We start from the raw sequence: 19,434 nt of genomic DNA, 5'->3' as shown, positions 1-19,434 counted from the left end.
TTCATTTTGCTTTACTTGCAAGGCAGAGTTAAAGACAGAGGGAGAAGCAGAAAAGATACACAGAGAGATAGACCTATTGATCAACTTTCCTTCAGCAGGTTCACTTTCCAGATGGCCCAATGGCCAAGTCTGGGCCAGGCTAATACCAGGGGGCCAGGACTCCACCTGGATCACCCACACAGGTGAGAAGGATGATGTGCCTGGGCTATCTTCCATTGTATTAACAGGTGGCTTAGCAGAGAGCAGGAACAGAAGTGGAACAACTGGGACTTGAATCATTGCTCATACAGGATGCTGGCTTAACCAGCTGTGCCAAAATGCTGACCCCTGAATGGGATTTTATATTCTAATTTTTCCTTCTATGTACCACAAGCTTAATATTTCCTAAGATATTACATAATCCTCATAAATATCACTTTACAAGTTGTCTAATATTACCACTGAGGAAATTTGCTGTAATTCACAAAACTTCTTTGCTAATTCTGAATGTCTATTTGAACCATTTTTCCTCCATAATTACAATGCAGTGAAAATCTCTAATCAACTTTATGTTCAAAAAATTGTCCTGTGTTACAATTATAAATATTTAAAAATGATTTTAAATAAAATTGTCCATGATAAATTACACATTAATAATTAACAATTAAAAGTGAAATAATTTTTAATTTTCATTTTTAAAAGATTTTTTTTTTATTGGAAAGGCAGATTGACAGAAGGAAGGAGAGACAGATATTTTTGGTCCACTGGTTCACTCCCCAAGTGGCTGCAATGGCTGCAGCTGAGCCAATCAGAAGCCAGGAGTCAGGCGCCTCCTCCAGAGTCTACCAGGTGGGTACAAGGTCTCAAGGCTTCGGCCCATCCTCTATTGCTTTCCCAGTTCACAAGCAAGCAGCTGAATGGGAAGTGGAGCAGCTACAATATGAATCAGAGCCCATATGAGACCCCAGTGGTTGCAAGGTGAGGACGTAGCCACTAGGCTACTGCACCAGGCCCATAAAGCATTTTTATAAACTACAACAGATTAAAACACTTTCTGTTTTTTGATAATTTTATGTTCACATTTCTTTGGGTTCAAAATATAAAATCCAACTTTCAAAACAAAATTAACTTATCAAAGAATGATCACATGTAATAAAGTATAAATTTTTTTCCGAAGTGGATACTAATTATCTTACCCCAAGTAGCTGTATTAATTCATAAAGTTTTAAAAGTTACTTTAACTAGAGACAACAAAAAGATGCACTGACCTTTGCTTTGGGAATATTGTGGTTTTTTTTTTTAATACCTATTCATTTTTATTGTAAAGGCAGATATACAGAGAGGAGGAGAGATAGAGAAGAAGATCTTCCATCCAATGATTCACTCTCCAAGTGACCGCAATGGCCGGTGCTGCACCGATCCGAAGCCAGGAGCAGGGAACTTCCTCCAGGTCTCCCACACGGGTGCAGGGTCCCAACACTTTGGGCCATCCTCGACTGTTTTCCCAGGACACAAGCAGGGAGCTGGATGGGAAACAGGGCTGCTGGGATTAGAACCGGTGCCCAAATGGCATCCCAGCGTGTGCAAGGCAAGGACATTAGCCACTAGGCCACCACGCCGGACCCAGTTTCAGTTTCAACTACTGCTTCCCAGTCACTTCCTTGCTAACGTGTCTGGGAAGCAAGCGAATGCTGGCCCAGATATGAGGGCTCCTGCCATTCGCATGGGAGACCCCGATGGCCTTCCTGATTCTGACTTGGCTTATCCCTGGCTGCTGTGGGTATGAGGGGAGTGAACCAGTAGATGCAAGATCTGTCTCTGTTTACTCTGCCTTTCAAGTAAATAAACAGGCAAAGTTGTGAACAAGACAATGAAATAAATCGCTTCAAAATAATACTAATATATCTAATATTATAGCGTATAATATTAGATATGTTATAGCATCTAAAGTTGGTAAATCAGAAGCTCCCCTAAAGCTATTCTCCAGAAGGATCTCTATGGAATATAATATTGATCTACTGACCTTCTGCCTGCTGTAATCAGCAGGTGTGACCCTTCCCTGTGCACCACAGATGGGGACACCACACAGGCACGCACACCCCCCCAGATCAGATCAGACATTCAGGAATGTGTGAGATCCCTCGTTCCGAGCCGGGGAGGGAAGTGTGTGAGGAGGAACGTGGTGAGCAAGACAAGAAAAAGGGAAATGCCTCAGAAAGTATTTGCCTAATCAGAAAAAGAACGGATGTCAGCAAAGGATTTTTACTAACTAGAGTGGTCTTCACTTCTTACTAAGAAGATGAAGAAATTACAACAACCTCAGGAGCACTATAATGTAAACATTTACATGATTTTCAACAATGGACCATAATATTTTTGTTCAGGATTAGCATGGCTGTCTAAACTGCCTCAAAAGACTACTTTTCTTTAAAATCATCTTAAAGACAGTCTTGCTCTAAGATGTAGGACAATCTACTCTAACGTCTTTCCCAGAAACAGCAAGTTCCTGTGACCCTGAGGGCCATCTTCGGAAGGGTGCACCAACTAATTATTTTGGTGGCCTCAGTTAATCTATGTATTTAAGAACCTCAAAATTTAAATAGTTGATAAAACTAAAATTCAAATAAACAGCTTAATTTTACTCTTTATTAAGCATCCACAGGAAGCTTAGACACTTAACATTTAAAACTGCTCAGTAATGATTTTTAAATTGAAAAGTCAGAATTACAGAGAGAAGGAGAGACGGAGAAGGATCTGCTGTTTGTTGGTTCACTACCCAAGTGGCCATAACATCCAGAGCCGAAGCCAGGGGCTTCTTCCACGTGTCCCACGTGGGTGCAGGTCCCAAGGCTTTGGGCCGTCCTCAACTGCTTTCCCTGGCCACGAGCAGGGAGCTGGATGGGAAGTGGAACAGCCGGGATTAGAACCGGTGATCATATGGGATCCTGGCGCATGCAAGGTGAAGACTTAACCTGTTAGGCTACTGTGCTGGGCCCAGTAATGATTCTTAATTAACAAGCCTGAAACTTCCTTGCGCGCGCACACACACGTGTGTGTGCGTGTGTGTGCGTGTGTGTGTGTGTGTTTGTGAGAGAGAGAGAGAGAGAGACTAATCTGAAATGTTCTGTTCCATCTATGAAGGCAAAATGCAACAGGAATATTTTTCTCAAAAGAGAGAAATACTGACACTATGAAAAGGCCGGCTATTGTCTGAAGATGGCCCTTTGTGCATGTCTAGTAAAATAAACACATGGAGTTTCTCATTTAGCCTGACTGCATTAAAACCAATGTGAAAAATACTCTGTACTCACTCTGGCATTCTATGAATTGATGAATAAAAGTGCAGTCCCCGCCACTCTTTGAAAGCAAGTGCTCTAATAAAGAAAGAAACACCTTTAAGGATACGATATTGTTGGTCTTTGAAAACCAACAGCAAAGAGAAAAACGGAAATGTATAAACATAGCTAATTCTGGATAAAATTTGAATAGATTTTAATACATATTTTTCAGTTGAAGATAAAGGACTGAAAATGATAGTTTAATAATCATTAATTTGTACCCCAAATGGTTAGCTTTTAAAGGTGCAGTTTTTATCCAAAGAGATAGAAAAAAATGCACATATTGCTTTAAAAACCTTCTCCCATTTTCAAAAATGTTTCTCCATGAGAACTTAACAAATACCTTTAAATAATGTTAAAAATTTTGTATTTTATTACTACATTAACATTTAATTTCTATTTTCTAACAGCCCCTCTTAGAAGCTAAATATTCATATCAGTCAGGAGATAAAAGGTAAATATGTTAAAAATACCATCAAATAATTCTTTGAAATTGAAGAAACATAAAAAATTCTATATTTATCATTTCACACAGTCTTCCCTTTTGAGTCATTTAATCTTTAATTCATATATTGTCAAAAAGTTACACTGTTGAACTTTGTTCAAATGATTATAACCACTGTCTGTGCACTTTAAATTAAGAGCTTGGCCAACGGCTTTTGTTCAGATAAAACTGAGTTGTTTTCTTTTTTTTTAATGAATAGAGAGAACTAAACCGAACCACAGTACTTCTAATAAGTTTTAGCCCTTTTATTAAAGTTAAATTTATTACTCTGATGCAAATAACTACTGAATTTGGATAATATCTTTCAATGACATATTTGTGTCTTTTTTCAAAAATACTAAATAGATTGGGAAGTTTGAGTGTTAAAGATAAATCCCAACATGTTGACAATCTGAAAGGTGTTAAAACACTAAAACCTGTCAAAAATGGACATGAGTTCGTATCACTCTCACAGGAAAACCTCTGCTCTCCTTATCTCAACCTTCCACATCCCTTGATCAACTCTGCAGCAGAAGCAGACACCTCCTATTCTGACAGTAAGTCACTTCTCTTAGCTGCCTTCTCTGCCCCTACTAAATCTGTCATCATCCTTCAACTAGTTACAAGGCGTGCAGAGCCTCCAGTCCACAGTCATCATCAGTAACAGGGAAATAAAAGGTTCATATAACTCACGTTTTGGAATGATCACTGCATTACATATTTGAGATGTTATAGGGATAAAATATAGCCCTTAAAAAAACCCAATGTTGGGTGTAAAAGAATCCTAAAGTTTATAACTATTTCATAAAGAAAATTTGCTACTTGGAGCCAAGAAGATCAAAACAGCACACCTCAGGAGGGTAGTAACAACCAAGAGAAAAGTTGTTCTACATCATTGCTAAGCTACATGATACTTTCAAACTATACTACATCAGAAGCCAACTAAAGGAATTCATAGAATCTATTTGAAATCAAATTTCAGAGTAAAATCAACAAACGCTGCACAACACCTATTAAAGCAGAAAACTCCACCATTAACTGACAAAGCTAAAAGTCACTTTTGTCTACTTGGATTTTAAAACCTAGACTTCATTAAAATACTTACTATACTGTTTTAGATAAAATTTAAGATCAAGTATACACACATATATGTTTACAACTTCTACAAAGAAATTGCCTATATGTATCAGAGAAAGCTCTTACAGATTACATATATATAAAAGATTTGAATCATGATAATATCACTTGAATTCCGATCTTTGGGAATTAATTTTCCCCAAACTAAAAAAAATTGATAAAACAATCTCAAAGAAATTATATTTACTGAAGGGAAAAGGGTTGCTTATAAATAAAGATAGAGAAATGTAACTTAGAGAAATACTATTAAATTGAGTTTCAATTTATGCATGAGTTTCCTATACATTCTGATTTCTTACACCCACACTGTCCAACACTATAGCCATTAGTCACATGTGGTTGTTGAGTTCTACAAATACAACTAGTTCAGACTGAGGTGTGCTGTAAGTACAAAACATACACACCATGATTTCAAATATAGTAAAAAGAAGCAAAATAGTTCATTAATAATCCTCTAATGCTGATTACATGTTGAAATGCAACATTTTGGATACTGTGAATTAAACATATCAATAAAATTTGTTCTGCCTAATTAGGTTAACTATTTAAACCAAAAAAATTAATTATACATGTAGCTCATATTTTCATAAGGCATTAATATTCTAAATTTTCTAAGCTATAATACTTATTAAATAAGATACAAACGTTACAACACAAAATCTGTGCTTTCAGCAAAGTATATTTAAATAATTTTAAAAAGGGAGCTCATTGGAAGATGTATTACTTTATTATTTAAATAGTAACTTTCATTAAAATCAGGACTCTGGCAATATTAGAATACTTTGTAATTGGCATGTTCCTATATTATAAGCAATTCAGAGTGGAAAAGGGGCCCCATCTTAATCCAAAGTCTATTTCATAACTAAATCTGGTAAAACACAATTTGAGTATATACAGAAATTTACTGCTTAGTTACTCTAAAATATTGTTAATCTGTCTCAAGTTACCCAATTTATCACCCCCGACCCAAATTCCTATACACCAAGGAAATAATAATTATAGTATGGTTTACCTTTTAGTATTTAAAATAACTTTAGTTTTAAATCAAGGTATCTATTTATAACTATTACAGTATGAAAATAATCTACTATTCTGAATCAGTTAAATTTTAAGCAATAATTTTCCAACTCTGTAAACACATCCTCAACACCTGGAGGGTGATGGATTTGATTAAAAAGTACATATGTCAGAAAGAGAGAAACAAGCAAAATAATGACAGAAAACATAAAAAAAATTTAAGCAAGTTATCAGAAGATGATTAGATAATTTCATGTAAGTTTTCTGTATATATTTGACAACCAACTAGTAATTTTTGTGCAATGAATATAAACTACACCTTTAAAAATTCTGAAATTTAAAGTTGAAATTTTAAGAAATCAATTTAGTTTACAAATCACACTTAGAACAAGTAACAATTAGTGATGAAAGTGTTATCCTGAGTTTCAAAACTTATGAAATATGCGATATTAGGCCTTGACTTTGCTATATAGATCTACCTGAGCCTATTTTGCTAGTCTTAATTAAAAACAAGTTAACTGAATCAAACAAAAAAAATATAAAAATCCACCTCTTGACTGACTGCTGCCCAAGAACTACCATGATAATCCCTGACGCCTGGAAAAAAGTACTGAATATGAAGTTCTAGGCATGGATCTTGTTATTTTCCACTTAATGTTTATATCAAAAGTGAGATGACAGGCACATAGATGAGTAAACACAGAACGATATTGCTCCTTTTGCACTGCAAGCAGGTAGTGCAGGATCTGCCTCCTTACCGGTGCTTGAGCAATGCTAGATGGAAGGGGAGGGGTAGAAGAACAGGCATCTTCAGAACTGAAGCATTTTAAAGGCCACTTGATAAAATGTACGTCATGTTATAGTAGGCAAAGCAGTAACTAATAGCTTACAGTTTTTGACAACAGAGAGCTCACACTATGCTTAAAGAATGGTGACAGAACTAAGAAGTAACAAAGGATTTTTCTGGTGGCAGAAATGACTGATTTCATTCTTTGATCAATGAAAGACTGATAAAGAAAACAATCCAAGGGATAGATAAATAAATTCGAACATTAAAAAAATAGGGGTCGGGGGTAAGCGTTTGATTCAGCAGTTAAACTGCCCACATACCACATCAGATTCCTAACTACTCCACTACCAATCCAGTTTTACGGTAAGGTGCACACTGGGAGAATCAGGTGACAGTTAAAGTTCTTGGGTCCACGGCACCCATGTCAGAAATCCAGACTGAATTCTAGGCTTCTGTTTCCAGTCTGACTGAGCCCTGGCTGGCGCAGGCACTTAGGAAAGAACTCGCACAGCACCTTCCTCTTTCTCGCTCTGCTTTTCAGATAACATGGGGTAGGGTGGGAGCAGGGGAGGATGCTCAGCAGGTGCTCAATTATCTCCTAGAAGCAGAACCCAATGGAACAAAATGGTAATATACCTCTTTGTAAAATACAATAGGGACTAGGAAGAGCCTACACGGACCAGTAATACAGTTGAACTTCGTCATTTTCCTATTATTTGAATAGTTAAAATTTCCATACAACAAGGAATATCTAGGAAAATAATACAGTAACATGTCTTACAGAATAAAAGGAAACCTGATTTTGAAAGATGGAATTCAATGGTCTGTGAATAGCATGCATTTCATTCCAAATACTTAAAACCCTAGGCTACCTATCCTGCTTAAACAGTAAAAGGAAATCACGGGGGGAAGAATTTAAGTTTTTTACACTACCTTTTTCTCTGCTCCCATTTATTTTAGGTAAGAAGTCATCAACTTGTATCCCTAGGATTAAGACAGTATATCATTGCCTAATCAAAGAAAATATGACTTAAAAGTGGTCAAAGTGTAACCATGGCATTTTATATTTCAATTCATACTAAGACTGTACTGAATGAACATTTTAAATGTATTTTTACAAGAAAAGCTCAACTTGCCATTTTTCCATTAATTTAGAGTAAAGGTTCCAATTCCATAGCAGCCTTACACTGAACCCCAAAAGAAAAAGGATCCTGCCATTCATGTATTGTTCTTACCTACAGATCTCAAAGGAAACACACAGAAATTCCATTCATCTCAAGGACTAAACAATGGTGCCCACTGGTGGCAATCAAATATATTTTAGAAGGAAGTCTCCTAAGAGCTCAATTATTTTATATTCAATCATGTAAAATATCCCTTTAAGAAAGCACTCAGTGTGAGATAATAAACAAGGTCTAAGGTTTAATGATAAAAAAATATTCGGCTTTAAGTAAAGAAACAGGATCACACCTACCTAAGCTGCTGCATTCTTTAAGAGTTTTCTCCTGAAGATGTCCTAACCGTACTGTAAATAAAAGTCCAAGAAAAAGATATTTCACAGATAAAAAGAAAGAAATCGAATCAAATCAATTTATGGATTAGCTAACTTACCTTGTAAAGCTGTCAGCCTTTCATTGGTGAAATCATTATCAGCTTGCAAAGCTTCTATTTTTGCCTGCAGCTCCTGTTCCTTTTCTTCCATTTCATCTATCTTATGCTGCAGTTCTTTTTTCTCAGCCTGTCCCTTCTGTTGGATTTCCTCTTGTTTTCCTTCTGCTACCTGTTGAGGAAAAAAATAAAATACAGAAAAGAAAATTTAGTTATTCCATAAGACCTTCTTATGTTTTCATAAGCCTTAACAAGGACAGCCTTATTCACCTAAATATCTAAACAAATTATTCCATATTCTAGAACATACTGGTGTTTCTAAACTGGGAAGATAAAGACAAAGGTGTAATGTCAAAAGGGATTGACACTCAGGTCAGTCCTTCCCGAAACCTAAAAAAGGAAAAACGTAGAGCAATCACACAGGCTCCCCACCATGATAAAGAAAGGTTAAAGTTGAAAAAAAATTAATTTTTAAAGAGGAAAGTAAAATAACTAAAATTACTATAGTTTTTATCCTAAATTCTGAAATGTAACTTAATCTGAAATTTTAGGTAAAATTGCATTTAGCTAGGGGAATACTGGCACATGTACTTTTTCAAAAGACCTTTAAAAAAGAATAATTTTTAGGGCCTGGTGCAATAGCGTAGTGATTAAAGTCCTCGCCTTGCACACACCAGGATCCCATATGGGCGCCGGTTCTAATCCCAGCAGCCCCGCTTCCCATCCAGCTCCCTGCTTGTGGCCTGGGAAAGCAGTCAAGGACAGCCCAGAGAATTGGGACCCTGCACCTGAGTGGGAGACCCAGAAGAGCTCCTGGCTCCTGGCTTCAGACTGGCTCAGCTCCAGCCGTTGTGGTCACTTGGGGAGTGAACCATCGGACGGAAGATCTTCCTCTCTGTCTCTCCTCCTCTCTGTATATCTGCCTTTCCAATAAAAATATATAAATCTTAAAAAAAAAAAAAAGAAGAATTTTTAAACTATTACAGGTTAACCAGCCACACAAAGAAAGGGCATGATTTGGTCTTCCTTAAAAAATGCATATGTTTGAAGTATTCAATCCATGGTTGGAATTACATGTATGTATACTGTATGTACAGATCTTGATATACTTAGTTTTAAAAGCCTTTTTTTTTTTTAAGATTCATTTATTTTTATTGGAAAGGCAGATATACAGAGAGGAGGAGAGAGAGAGAGCGAGCAAGATCTTCTGTCTGATGATTCACTCCTGATGTGGCTGCAATGGCTGTTGCTGAGCCAATCTGAAGCCAGGAGCCAGGATCTCCTCCATGTCTTCCATGTGGTACAGGATCCCAAGGCCTTGGGCCGTCCTACACTGCCTTTCTAGGCCACAAGCAGGGAAGCAGAGCCGCTGGGATTAGAATTGGCATCCATATGGGATGCTAGTGTGTGCAAGGCAAGGACTTGGGCCACTAGGCTTTTGCGCCTGACCCAGTTTTAAGAGTTTAATGAACTGGGCCCAGGATAGTGGTCTAGCGGCTTAAGTCCTCGCTTTGAACATGCCAGGATTCCATATGGGCACCAGTTCTAATCCCAGCGGCCCTGCTTCCCATCCAGCTCCCTGCTTGAGGCCTAGGAAAGCAGTCAAAGATGGCTCAATGCCTTGGGGCCCTGCACCCACATAGGAGACCTGGAAGAAGCTCCTGGCTCCTGGTTCCAGATGACCGCAGCTCTAGCCGTTGCAGTCACTTGGGGAGAGAATCATCCGAAGGAAGATCTTCCTCTCTGTCTCTCTCCCTCTCTGCATATATCTGACTTTGCAACAAAAATAAATCAATCTTAAAAAAAAAGTTTAATGGACCAACTAGACATGACCTTGTGCTGTGACCTACCCTAACCTCAAGGTCCCGTATGCACAGGGATTTGCAGCTGAGTCAGAGTCAACGCATCCTTACAGGTTAAAAGAGGACAAGCAGATCACGCTGAGATTCCTCTGGGCTTGTTCTAGCACTCACTGATCGTGGTTTGCCATCAGGATAACCCAAAGATAAGCAGTTTTAGGATTAAAAAACATAGCTAAAATCTTGGGTTTTGCTAAAGCTCATTTATCAGAACATACTTCTGAAAATACATGATAATATATTAAAAGATGCCTACTGGGAAGCACCTACTAAATTTTCACCCAGAGGAAATAAATCAGCTTTTAATTGTCTATGGGATTGCAAGTTGGGCTGCATGGAATATAAGCACCTCGTTGTCATGATAAATTTCAGCCAGTACGAAGTTTTCCTGCAAGTTTCAGCGGCATCAACCTGTTGAAGTAGCCAGTGTGTCACAGACTATTAGCATTCTTTCAGGGTGAGTAAATACATACCTTTAATTTATCAGATAGATCTTTAATTTCATTAACTGCTCCATTATATTTATTGGCTAATTCTCTTAACTCTTCCTGAGTCCGTTCATTCATTTCTTTCAGGTGTGTACATTCATCTTCAGTATTACTCAGGCTTCGCTGCAATTCAAGTTTGTAAGTAATTTACTCAATAAATATAACTTAATAACTTAGAACTACTTTTTAAATTTAGTTTATAAAGATACAATTCTATGAGTAATTCTAACCAACATTTTTTTTTTTGCCTTGGACTTTTTATAAAACATAGTTCAGTAATATGTGGATTTTAATTTATTTCAAGGCATATGGAAACAAAAAGTGCAAGTATGAATTTGCAAAAAAAAAAAAGCCCTAGGGGTCAGGAAGAGAACGTTACCTTTACGCAACTCTACTCTAAAGGGCCACAATCTGTTACTTTTAACCTTTAAGATATTTTGAGTGTATTAACTTTTATGATATCATGCTTAATGTGAAACAATTTTATTCCTCAAGTACCCAGAAAGAGCACTGAAGATAAATCACTCTTGGAATCTCTAACACTGTAAGCAACAATGAGTTCCTCTCTGGAGGACAGGTGAGCTAACGTGTAGTAGTCAGTTCCAGACCATCCTGGACCAAAAGCAAAACCAGGTGACAGGAGGCCATCTGGCACACAACACTGTCCACTGTATAAAGGCTGAAATACATAAATACAAATTGCCAAGATTCCCTGGTTAGGAGTCCTACCCTCCTAATGAGAACTTGGCTAAAGCAGTGTACTCTTTCCTTCCTACCTGAACAAATATTTTCTAGCCATATATTACCAAGTTTCAAAGGTCCTGGAGCGGCTGGCACCGTGGCAGAGTGCGTTCAGCCTCCATTTGTTAACACTAGCATCCCATTTGGGGACTGGTTTGAGATCCAGCTGTTCCAGTTCTGATTAGCTTCCTGCTAATGTGCCTGGGAAAGCAGCAGCAGATAGCCCAAATGCTTAGGTCCCCGAACCAATGTTGGACACCTTGAAGAATCTCTGGGTTACTAGCTTTGACCTGGCCCAGGAATGACTGTTGCAACCACGTGGGGATCAATCAGCAGATTGAAGATCTCTTCCTTTCTGTCTCTCTTCTTCTCTCTATAACTCTGCCTTTCAAATAAATAAATATAAAAATATTTAAAAATATAAAGGGCCCTGAAAAGTTTAAAATTCAGAAATAACTCTACTAGCAACCTAATACTTTTAAAAGTGAAATACCTCAACTTCTGAAAGTTTTCTAACAACTTCAATTTTCTCCTGAAGAACTCGCCTCAAGGACTCTTTGGCTGTTGTCTCATAGTTGTGTTTATCTTCCTGCAATGCTATGAGTTCCTTCCGTAAACTATCTTCTGTTTGATTCTAGAAGAAAAAAAGGATTTATAATTATAAACAAGTTGTTTTTTTCTTAAAAAAGCACTTAGAGTTTTTTAAATATTAGCAGATTATAATATTTTTAAATTCTATAATAAGGTACCTCCAAACACAAATGATGCTAATCATTTATAAACTGAAGCTATATTTAAAAACTGCATCAGTAAATTATACCTTTACAAACATATTAATATTCACTTCCAATAAAGACAAAAAGTGATTGACAATTTCTAAAACACAAAATTAAATACTCAAATTATTAGTATTCTGCATACCATCTTAATTACATCCAGAGGCAAAAGTAATTATCTTTAGAAGCACCAAGCCTAAAATAATAGTTCAAAAAAAAAAAAAGCAAAAAAAACGGTATGAAAGGAACAATGTGGACTTCAAGTCTGAGGTAAGAAATGTGCAAAAAATGTCTTTGCTTGTTTGTCAGCATAAATCTAACAAACTCCACTAGGCTTTTATAAAAAAAGACTAAGGAGTCATTCTGAAGAGGTTTATTCTGATCAAATATTCAAAACAAATTGATCAATTACCCCAGCCAAGTGTTGGCAGTAAAAATCAGACCAAACGGATACTCTAAGGTGACTATGTCAGCCAGTGGATTCTGGAGAGAATCAACATGCTTGGAGTGGTGAGATCAGCAGCAATTCAGAACTGTGGAACTATCAAAACTTCTTGAGCAGGACCCTCGGAGCATGCCCAAATTGGGGACACTGAGATGATTGTGAGGCTGGGTGTGGTTTCTCCCTTTATCTCCCCTCTTCCCTCAGATACAGGAAGGAAAAAAGGGAATGTGGAAACAATGGTCTCACCCATCTTCCTCTAGCCCTTGATCCTTTGCACCCTAACCAACTATGTAAAAATAAAATACAATTTAAAAAGTTTTTTTAGAGGCCAAGTGTGATAGCCTAGTGGGTAAAGTCCTCGCCTTGCATGTGCCAGGATCCCATACGGGTGCCAATTCTAATCCTGGGGGCCCCCTCCGCTTCCTATCCAGCTCCTTATTTATGGACTGGGAAAGTGGTCGAAGACGGCCCAAAGCCCTGGGACCCTGCACCCGCATGGGAGACCCAGAAGAGGCTCCAGGCTCCTGGATTCAGATTGGCAGCCACATGGGGAGTGAATTAATGGACAGAAGATCTTTTTCTCTCTTTCTCTGTATATCTGACTTTCCAACAAAAATTAAAACAAAACAAAAAAATCTTAAAGAAAAAAAGGACCAAAAAACTTGCCAACTGAAGGAACTTCTGTAAATGACCTAGTTTCTTCAAAAAGCATCAACTACAACGGAACAATTATAGCTATACACGAGCATTCATTATATTATTACTTCTACTCACAGGTGTTACTTGAAATTTCCCATTTCAAATGATTAAAAGAATGGTGGAAACACATCAATGTTTTAATATTTACTCAGAATTACATTCAAAGAAAGGAAGTCACAAAAAATACTATGTAGATTTCTTTACATAAATGAGATTAATACTTACTTTGGAGCATGCCTGCAATTGGTTTCCCATAACTTCTAACCGTGATAAGAGCCTATCTTCATCTATTAAAGCCTGTTGAAGAAAAGTTAAATATAAATATAACCCAAGAGTATCTACACAATAACATACATATATAAAGATTTCAATTAACAAAAGATGAAATCATAAAATTGACCCATATCTGGCTAAATTTTCAACATATGTTCATTAGTTAGAAAACTATGTTTGCCACAAAAATTTAGTTTTAGTTCATTCAAGCTACAAAGAACATTAAACCATATTTAAAATGTTTCTTGAAAATAAACGTAAGTAGGATACCTGCCAACTGGTATCGGAAGCCTCTTGGGTGATGGCCAGTAGTCGCTGAAGCGTAGCTAACTTCTGTTCCAACATCTGTTCCCGATGTAAGGCCTCCTAGTATTATAAGTCACAAAAGAGATTTTTAATAAACTCAATGAGTCTTTTAAAGAGCAATCAATTAAATTTCTTTTGGAATATAGTCTCATATTATTACATTTCTCTTAATATAGTCCAAAAATTTTTAAACATAATTTTAAAAATGTATCTAGGCTATATTATTTTAGAATTTGATGGATTTTAATTTTGTTAGAGATGTTCTAGCTGCAACTTCACCTATACCAAGAAAAGAATTCACCTGTTTACAAATATAGTAAATATGTAAATAAGCTTTTATTAAAAAATAAAAGCAACTTTGAGAGGCACAGAGACAAAAATAAAGACAAAGAGAGTGTCCTCGGTCAGGGCTGGGACAAGGCTGAGGTCAGGAGGCGGTAATACAGAGCAGGTTTCCAGTGCAGAGAGCAGTGACTGAGCAATTCCAGCCATCACTGTGGCCTCCAAGGGTCTGCATTAGCAGCACACTGAACTCCGAATCCAGAGCCTGGTAACAAATCCAGGCAATTTGGTTCGTGATATGGGTGTCTTAATTGCTACACTAACTCCCTACCGAGTAAACTGCTTTAGGTTTTATTTAGTTAAAATTTAGAAGAGTGTCTTTAAAAATCTATACCAGAAAAAGCCAACAATTGGTTCACGCTTGCATTTACTCATATGTATGCACACATATGTAATATCTACACACACACACATAAATCCAAAACGTATATCTCAAAACAAACTCTGTATAAAACAAGATAATATAATCTTGGCAAGCAGCTAAAATAGCTTATAATTTTTTCAGTGTATAAAAATGATCTTTTAAAATGAAACAGCTTTTGTTTAAAAATTTCTGTGCTTTAGAAGTGCTTATTCAGGGAGAACCACTCTCCCAGCTATTTTATCACAGCATCTCTAGGTGTTCTAATTTTCTGACTGTACTCCACTTAGCAGCAATTAATAGGCTGCAAGTAAACAAGAACTCAGCAAATATTGCTTCAACGTACTTAAGGGATCAATGAGTTAAATAACAATTTGGCAGCTCCAAAGGAATATTTTACAGTGAAAATCACTTGTGAACAAAGTCTGATTGTTAGATGACTGGTTAACATTTTATAGCTGTTAACATCGTGACATACTTTACTGGGAGTAGTTTCCATGTGAAACGCTGGCGGCACTTAGTTGTGGTTTTGGCATACACTCTTTTTTTTTTTTTAATCTATTTTTATTGGAAAGGCAGATGAGATTTACAGAGAGAGACAAAGATCCTCTATCTGCTGGGTCACTCCCCAAATGCCCTCAATGGCCAGAGCTAAGCCGAAATGAAGCTAGGAACCTGGTGCTTCTTTCAGGTCTCCCATGCAAGTGCAGGGTCCCAAGGATTGGCGCCATCCTCCACTGCTTTCCCTGGCTACAACAGGAAAGTGGATAAGAAGCAGAGCAGCTGCGACATGAACCGGTACTCATACGGCATTTCAGTGCTTGAAGGTGAGGATTTAGCCATTGAGTTATTGAGCTGGGCCCAGAACAATGAATGAAAAGAAGAATGTACACCATGTTTCTCATGTATATTTTCAGAGTGCAAAACAAGATTTATTTGAGAGTGAGAGAGAGGTCTCCTGCCGTAGTGACAGGATGGGGCTTCAAGGGAGGAAAGACCCTGGCATACATTCTTTACCTTCTTTTATTCCTGTTATTATCCAAAGAACATTTACTACCTTAAAACTGTCAAGTTACCTCAACAGACAAGTGTACACTTCAAACACAGTATTTGATGTTTGAAGCAAGAATTTATTGCCTTTCATGGGCTCAGTACAGTACCCTAGAGTGGCTAAAGTCCTCGCGTTAAATGTGCCAGGATCCCATATGGGCACCAGTTCTAATCCTAGTGGCCCTGCTTCTCATCCAGCTCCCTGCTTGTGATCTGAGAAAGCAGTCAAAGACGGCCCAAAGCCTTGGGACCCTGCATCTGTATGGGAGACCCGGAAGAGTTTCCTGCTTCCTGGCTTTGGAACACTGCAGCTCCAGTTGCTGTGGTCACCGGGGGAGTGAATCATGGGGGGAAGACCTTCCTCTCTCTCTCTCTCCTCACTGTGTGTCTGACTTTGCAATAAAAATAAATAAATCTTTTTTAAAAAAAGAATGTATTGCCTTTCACATCCTTTAATAATCAAGGAAAAGGTGATCATTTTAGAGTTAGAGGTATTATATTTTTACACAACTCAAAAATATATTTAAAATATCTAATAAAAGAACTATCTCAGAATCTATAGAAAAAGGACAATTTACATTCCATGTTTATTTGCTCCTAACACCTTCCTAATATACAAGAAGTTATAGATGCTATAGAATGTTTTACAGAAAAATCAGTCTACTAACCAACTATATCTTTAGAATCTACCTCCACTAGATGGTGTAATTACACTTTATAAAAGGTCTCTCAATTCTAAGACATGGAACGCATGCATTCTAACTTTTATTCAAAAGGTTCAGAATCTACATTAGCAATTCAATAACGAAATATACAGAATGTGTGGTATAATTTTCTCTTTAAGGAGACAGAAAAAGGAAAAGTGAGGTGAGTCTACCATGAATATTCACAAGAAAAAAAGTTAGGAATCAACAAACCAAGGCATGAGCTTAACTAACAGATTATTAGTATGAGCAACAATAGGGAACAGCCTTGGGATCATGATTTAAAGATTATGAGCACCATATTACTCAGACACAAAATGAAATTTATGCCAAATTAATCTCAAAGTTTTCTTGCATCTCTAAGAGCAGACAGATTTTTGAAAAATGCCTTCCTATTGAAAAGTAAATAATTTTTCACTGTATATACCAGGCAATAATCTGTGTGTTTTATATTTATAAATTCATTTATTCACAATTCAGTAAAATAAATGCTATTATTCTATCCATTTCACAGAGGAGGAAAATGAAGCACCTCAGGAATTACAGTTAGGGATCACATCTGGGGAATTCTTTGATATTCTACGAAAGCACAAATGTGTTGAGCTGTTTTTGTTGTTGTTGTTGTTTTAATGTAAGAACACATTATACCTGGTAGAAGATCCAGCTAATACACTGATAATTTATTTTTATAGATGTGTATATCCTTAACTGAGGCAGAACATCCCTCAGTGACTGATTCCCATTAAAGAAGGTAGGAACCCCGGATCACTGGCTTCGTTCTATAATTTCAAACAAAAGACACCTGAATGTAAAATGACTCACCCAAGGTCATGGAACTGATTTAGGAAGAAAGCCAAAATTTAAATAACAAAACAAAACAACAACAAAAAAAACCTCAATCTCTAAATTTCAAGCACAAAATTTTTGTTAATCATCTTCCCTCACCAGAATAACTATAACTCAGCCTCAAACTATATTAGAAAGTCAGATATACAGAGAGGAGATACAGAGAAAAAGAACTTCCATCTGCTGGTTCACTCCCCAAGTGGCCACAATGCCTGGAGCCAAGCTGATTTAAAGCCAGGAGCTTCTTTCGGTTCTCCCACACAGATGCAGGGTCTCAAGGTTTTAGATCATCCTTCACTGCTTTCCAGGCCACAAGCAGGGAGCTGGATGGGAAGTGAGACTTCCGGGACACAAACCAGCATCATATGGGATCTTGGCACAGGCAAGGCAAGGGTTTTAGCCACTAGGTTAGGCCTGAACTGGGCTGCATGAACCTATTTTTAATTCTTTGTCCTTTCTTTTGTATTTATATTCTTCCAGTACTTTAAAAATTCTTTTTTTCCCCAGTGCTTTTAAATTCTGTTTGTGAGCTAAAGAAATAAATGTAAATTATTTATTTGATTCTGCTTTTAAGAAAGTCTCAAGATTAACTTTTACCTGAAGATACTGAGAAAGCTGGAATAGTTCCTGAGAGTACATACTTGGAGTGTTAGCAGCAACCTAGAAATAAAATGATACAGTGTCAACAATCACATAAAACACTTTTTATAAAAGACATTGAAGACAAATCAATTCCTTGAATTATCTATTTGCCTAAATGCACAAAACATTATTTTAAAAATTCATCAGTTTCCTTAGTTGTCAATATACCTCTGTGCTATGTCCAAAGTTTGTAAATGGTATTTATACCTGATTACCTGGTTTAAAAGCTTAAAAGCAGGTGGTAGAACAAGTACTACTCATGAAAACAATGCAGAAATAATACTTCCAAAGTCAGAGCCACTTACTTTCCTTTTATAATTCATTGTTAAATGGTTCTCCAAAACAATTTATTAAAAGTAGCCATTTCCAGAATCAGGCTGGACTGCAACACCCATTGGTTCCAGTGGAAGACAGGGCTGGAAACAGAACCGACCCAGCAATTGCAACCACCAGCTGATTGGGGCGATGGACTGTGCCGGGCCCTGTACTTGCAAGTACACACAAGAATCTGGTCTGGGATCACCTCAGACAAAGTTTCTTTTGGGATCTCCCCAATAGAACTGCCGGACTCAGAAACCATGGTCTTGCCATGGAGTACAAGTGCCAGAACCAAGCCTCCCCAGAGGCTCAGACGGAGCAGTGGAGAGAATAACCAGCTGCACATGGAGGATACGGCAGTCTATCGGAATCTGCAGAGGACACCTGGCATCACCACAGAGGACAGAACAGATCAATCAACTACCCCAGCCATATGTTGGCAGTGAAAAACTGGGCAAACGGAATCTATGGTATGTCAATCAGAGGATTCTGCAGCAACTTCACTGTGCTTGGAATGGCGAGATTGGCAGCAATTCAGAACTGTTGAACTATCAAGACCACTTGAGCAAGATGGGTGGGAGACTGGGTGGGGCTTCTCCCTTTACCTCCCCCTTTACCCCAGATACAGGAAAAAAACAATGTGGAAATAATAGCCTTACCCACTTTCCTGTAGCCCTTGAACCTTTTTTGCCCTAATTAACTATGTAAAGATTGTCAAAAAAAAAAAAAAGTAGCCATTTCAAAATGGTATTTGTATGTGTGTGTGCTTGAGGGTGTGAAATTTCACATTTTATCCGGTGGCCAGAGATAATTACTCTCTCTCAAACTATACACAGGTTTTAAGAAAAAGGATGAGAGATAATGGTGTTCAAACCTACAAAAATAAATAAATAAACAAACACTGCAAATCATAGTCAAGCTTTTAGAAATCAAGAGTATTACAACAGCTTGGTTTTCAAACCTGTGGAATGGAGACCCATGGCATGGCTGCAATTTCCTACTCAACACTAACAAAGCCTAAGCGGTAACTTATTAATGAGGTCACAGTATCATTCCTTTTAGTGATCAGAAAGTATACTTTTATTAATGTGCTGACTAGAAGACAAGAAAAAAAAGTCAACTTTTTTTTTAAACTAAGTTCTAAGTCACAAGACCATTATTTATTTCTGGAGTAATTCTTGGTACTGCAGAAACCCAGGATTAAACACTTACATTACTAAAAAGGAATCAA

The 19,434-nt window shown here is 37.3% G+C and overlaps 1 protein-coding gene across 17 annotated transcripts in view; it reads right to left on the bottom strand.

The window, feature by feature from the left end:
* Positions 1 to 19,434, bottom strand: part of LOC121167799 (sarcolemmal membrane-associated protein) — a 116,847-nt gene that overhangs the window by 31,587 nt on the left and 65,826 nt on the right. For 4 of the 17 annotated variants that reach the window (XM_040997442.1, XM_040997437.1, XM_040997443.1 and 1 more), the window contains exons 5-10: positions 17,841 to 17,903; positions 13,905 to 14,000; positions 13,587 to 13,658; positions 11,935 to 12,075; positions 10,686 to 10,823; positions 8,357 to 8,525 (exon numbers count right to left, since the gene is read on the bottom strand). In XM_040997442.1, the coding sequence (XP_040853376.1) occupies positions 8,357 to 8,525; positions 10,686 to 10,823; positions 11,935 to 12,075; positions 13,587 to 13,658; positions 13,905 to 14,000; positions 17,841 to 17,903 (679 nt within the window). Of the gene's footprint in view, positions 1 to 1,030; positions 1,034 to 3,290; positions 3,354 to 7,675; positions 7,730 to 8,219; positions 8,271 to 8,356; positions 8,526 to 10,685; positions 10,824 to 11,934; positions 12,076 to 13,586; positions 13,659 to 13,904; positions 14,001 to 17,840; positions 17,904 to 19,434 lie in introns of all 17 variants that reach the window. The other 13 variants (XM_040997428.1, XM_040997439.1, XM_040997431.1 and 10 more) reach the window with 7 other exon arrangements.

This window comes from Ochotona curzoniae, unplaced genomic scaffold (genome assembly GCF_017591425.1).
Source record: "Ochotona curzoniae isolate NIBS_2020 unplaced genomic scaffold, NIBS_Ocur_1.0 patch430, whole genome shotgun sequence".
Lineage (NCBI taxonomy): Eukaryota > Metazoa > Chordata > Mammalia > Lagomorpha > Ochotonidae > Ochotona > Ochotona curzoniae.
Note: the sequence above shows the minus strand (reverse complement) of the source record. Positions and strands in the feature narration are given on the sequence as shown.